This window comes from Triticum aestivum, chromosome 4D (genome assembly GCF_018294505.1).
Source record: "Triticum aestivum cultivar Chinese Spring chromosome 4D, IWGSC CS RefSeq v2.1, whole genome shotgun sequence".
Lineage (NCBI taxonomy): Eukaryota > Viridiplantae > Streptophyta > Magnoliopsida > Poales > Poaceae > Triticum > Triticum aestivum.
The window spans coordinates 116,386,077-116,390,330 of NC_057805.1; the positions used below are offsets into that span (position 1 = coordinate 116,386,077).

Here is a 4,254-nt window from a genome sequence, read left to right on the forward strand (position 1 = left end):
GATGCCTATCTTACGTGGCCGGGGTGTTATGTGTAAAAAATACCCTGACCTCTCGTATTCGCTCGACACGTGGAAGCAGAAGCAATGGAGGCGCAGAAGCCAAAGGGTGTGACATTAAAGCACGAACCGAGTACAACTTTTCGGACCAGGTACATTAAAGTGATCGGAGAAAGAACCCGCCTTGCAATGCCGAAGACAATCAGCGAGCCGAATACATCGTCATTGAAGCCTGGTTCGGGGGCTACTGAGGGAGTCCTGGATTAAGGGGTCTTCGGGCGTCCGGACTATGTAACATGGGCCGGACTAATGGGCTATGAAGATACAAGACAGAAGACTTCTTCACGTGTCCGGATGGGACTCTCCTTTGCGTGGATGGCAAACTTGGCGTTCGGATATGTAGATTCCTTCCTTTGTAAACCGACTCTGCACAACCCTAGGCCCCTCCGGTGTCTATATAAACCAGAGGGTTTAGTCCGTAGAGGGCAATCATAATCATACAGGCTAGACATCTAGGGTTTAGCCATTACGATCTCGTGGTAGATCAACTCTTGTAATTCTCATATTCATCAAGATCAATCAAGCAGGAAGTAGGGTATTACCTCCATCAAGAGGGCCCGAACCTGGGTAAACATCGTGTCCCCCGTCTCCTGTTACCATTGACCCTAGACGCACAGTTCGAGACCCCCTATTACCCGAGATCCGCCGGTTTTGACACCGACGGTACCTACCATGGCTACATGTTCTGGCGACGCTTTCATAGGTCTGAACATTTGTTCCATCAAATTGGTGATGACATGTAAGACAAATAACCGTTCTTCAAGCAACGAATAAGTGTGTCGGTCCGTTAGGCTTTTCTTGTTTTCAAAAGGTGACCACGGCACTTTGAATGTTTGCATATGGCATTGTTGAAGAAATGATAATGAGTATCTTCGAATGACTGAAGATACAATCATAGTATGCACAAATGTGTTTGCTGATACTATGGTTAGGGTTTATGAAGATCAATATATGTGAGCACCAAATGCCGAGGACACAGAAAGACTTTTAGCAGAGAATGCAAGAGGTTGGCCTGAGATGTTGAAGAATTCATGTGCGTCTTGGCATTGCCGCCATGATCGAACAATTATTTTGGAAGCAGCTGACTTCGAGGATTTATGAATTTGATATTGCAACTTTGGATTGCCTGGATCTCACGATGAAATTTTGGCCGGTTGATCGGCTCGCCAATCATGTTATCCTTTATTACTGATGAATCACTCTGTTTCTTTAAAAAGAAAATACTGGTGAATCATTCATCGGGCGAGCAGAAAAGCCAAGCAACCTCAACAGCGCCCGACGAAGTCGGCCACGACGGCGAGCTCCTTGACGGCATTGTCGCAGCCGGACTTAAACAAGAAGTAGACATGCTCCTCGCCCTTGGTCTCGTGGAACTCGACCACTCCGTCCCACCCGCACGCCTTGATCCCCTCCGCGTACGCGCGCGCCCTGTTCACGAACCAGCAGAGCTCCGCCGTGGTGACCAGCACGTGGCCGCACCCGAGCTGGCTCCACTCCCCGGGTGACGTCGCTGGGTTGATGTAAGGGTGGTCGGGGCCGAACTGGCTGCCACAGGCGACGTCCCACAAGCGCTCAAACTCGCCGCGGTAGGCGGCATCCGTGGGCTCCCGGCCCACCTGCTCTGTCCCCCAGAAGTAGGAGTGCAGGAGCGCGACGCCGCTGACACCGTCGCCGTAGCCCTCGATGCATTCCTTCCGCAGCCTTATGGCCGTGTTGTGCGCGATGTTGCCGCCGGCGCTGTCGCCGGCGAGGACGACGCGGGAGGCGTCGCCGTGCGCCGCGAGCCACGGCTCGGCGCCGTCCGGGCGGCACGAGGCGAGGACCGCCTTAAGCGCGGCGTAGGCGTCGTCGTAGGCGGCGGGGAGGCGGTGCTCGGGAGCGAGGCGGTAGTTGACGGAGACCACGACGGCCGGCGCCGCGGCGGCGAGCGACGCGGTGTAGGCGTGGTAGAACGGGGAGGCCGGGGTTTGGACAAGGAAACCGCCGCCGTGGAAGTAAACGACGACGGGGAGCTTCTTGCCAGGCTCCGCGGCCGGACTGTACAGGCGAGCGGAGATGTTGGCGGACGCGTTGAGGACGACGTCCTTGGAGGCGACGCCATTGGCGGGGTCCCCGGAGGGGCAGGGCGGGACGGTGTTGGTGTCGGTGCCGTCGAAGCGCTCGACGCGGCCGCTCTTGTACACGCGCACGACGCCGGGCCTCTCGTACTCGATGATGTCGGAGCCAGGGTCCATGACGCCGGCCTTGGCTTGAAGCTGTGGATCGGAAGCGGAAATGGTCACTTCGTTATGTAGAGACAGAGAGACCTGCTGAATCAGGCATGCCCTCACACCACCAACACCATTATTCCGGTCTACCACCAAAGGCCACTAGACAGAACACAGCACCCTGACAGGCTACAAAACTCCAAAACAAGCAAAACTCCCAAGTCCCAACCATGGGCAACACATACCTTTTCCTTTTGGTGCTCTGCAAGACTGCAACAGAGGCAAGCAGAGAAGATTGGAGCTAACCAGACTGAAGGTGATGAGAATAGTAGGGCGGTGGACCAGCACCACCAACTGTTTCTCCATAGAATCATTGTTAAAGAAAAGTACTACTCCTGACCTAACATTGGAGTGTATTATTGGATTAGGTGATATGTTGTTCGGAGGCTTCCACTGGCCTTGGCTCACCTGCGCACGCTACTGGAATAATAGCGTTAGGAAATTCCAGCCAGATGTTATTCGGAGTTTCCAAGCCGTTGTATACAAAGGAGGGGGAAATATCGTGTGCTCCCGGAGCACCTAACTCCAGGTGCTCCAGAAGGAGCTCGGTCCTTGGATAGATCCCACGGCCACAGGGAGAGCTCGTGCAAATTTGCAAAAAAAAAAAAGCAACCAAGAAGTCCTATAATTACACATGGGTCCTATAATTCCTCAGCTGATCGTTTGTTCTACAAAGGAGTGCGCAAGTGCTCCGGTGACTCCGAACGAAAATGTTTTGGAGACTCCAACTGATTAGAGTTTTGCAACGGCTATCTCAGAGATTGATCGTGGTGTTTGAAAGGATGTGGTTCGGAGGCTCTTGGCAACAGAAATGCAGAGAGATAGTGGGAAAAAAATGAGAGGCTTTTTGAGTGGTTCTACACTTGAGAAAGAAACTCATCATCACATTCTCCATGATTAGGGCGTTTTGGTGACCGGGCTCCATGGAGGCCGAAAATTTCAAAATTCAATCTTTCCATTTTCAAAAAAATCTGAAAAAATATTCAAGTATATAAGAATGAAATGTACATGTGTGTAAAAATTCAAGATGATATACCTTGAATTGCGACTTGTACAAAAACATTCATGGACTTTGGGGGTGAACACTATCATGTGCTGAAAGCCACATTTTTTTTCACATGCCTTATTTCAACGTATTTCATCATGAAGATTGACACATATGTGCATTATGCCTCCATGTATATATATGTACTTCTTCATATTTTTTTAGATGTAAACATATGAATTTTGAATTTTTCAAAAAACAACCTCCATGGAGCTTGGCCTCCAAAAGCAATTTTCAATTCTCGACCCCTTTTTTGTAGTATCCGCATACATATGAATTCAATGTGACATTGGATCACTAAAATAAAAAGGTGAAGAACGGGGGGTCATCAATCATTTCCCTTGTTGTATATTTTGAAATACTAGTAATTATGCATGTGCAACGCACGTTTCGACAAATATAACGTACTATAGTAACCCCCACAAAGTACACATTGCATTGGACTTCCATATAACTTTAGAGAAAATCCATGAAACTTGTCACACAAGCATTATGAAATAGTTCCAACTTTCAAACATGCTCACAACACATGCAATCACAAAATAATCATATTATGGTATAATATAAACCATTTGCTACTTTGTATTCTCCCGTGCAGAAAGTGACTTTCCTTTCTTTTGTGTAAGATATAACTAAATCTAAGAAGGGCTATAAAAAATCAATGCAAATACATACTAAACTATTCACAATACATAGTAATATTGGGCGGTACATCCAAAGATAAGACGTAACGAATATGCTTCTATGATCATCTAAACTAACAAGTAATCTAACATAATTTTCATTCCTTGCATTGCACATGTACGTCGTGTAACACCCCGCATGTAACTTGCCATATTTGTAACTCCGACTCTTGCCATTTTCGGCTTTGTGATATGTTTTTTC

General features: G+C 48.5%; 1 protein-coding gene across 1 annotated transcript; it reads right to left on the reverse strand.

Moving 5' to 3' along the window:
• Positions 1 to 1,151: 1,151 nt before the first annotated feature.
• LOC123099764 (probable carboxylesterase 12) lies at positions 1,152 to 2,766 on the reverse strand. Its single transcript, XM_044521860.1, has 2 exons — positions 2,510 to 2,766; positions 1,152 to 2,312 (listed from the first exon to the last, which is right to left on the reverse strand). Exons 1-2 carry the CDS (start codon positions 2,636 to 2,638, stop codon positions 1,323 to 1,325), a joined length of 1,119 nt encoding a protein of 372 aa, XP_044377795.1. The 5' UTR covers positions 2,639 to 2,766; the 3' UTR covers positions 1,152 to 1,322.
• Positions 2,767 to 4,254: the final 1,488 nt, after the last annotated feature.

Excerpts from the sequence above, each read along its gene's own strand:
- LOC123099764 (XM_044521860.1), bottom strand. The coding sequence starts at position 2,638 with ATGATTCTATGGAGAAACAGTTGGTGGTGCTGGTCCACCGCCCTACTA. Across the intron at positions 2,313-2,509 it reads CAGAGCACCAAAAGGAAAAG|CTTCAAGCCAAGGCCGGCGT; the intron begins GTATGTGTTGCC and ends TCCGATCCACAG.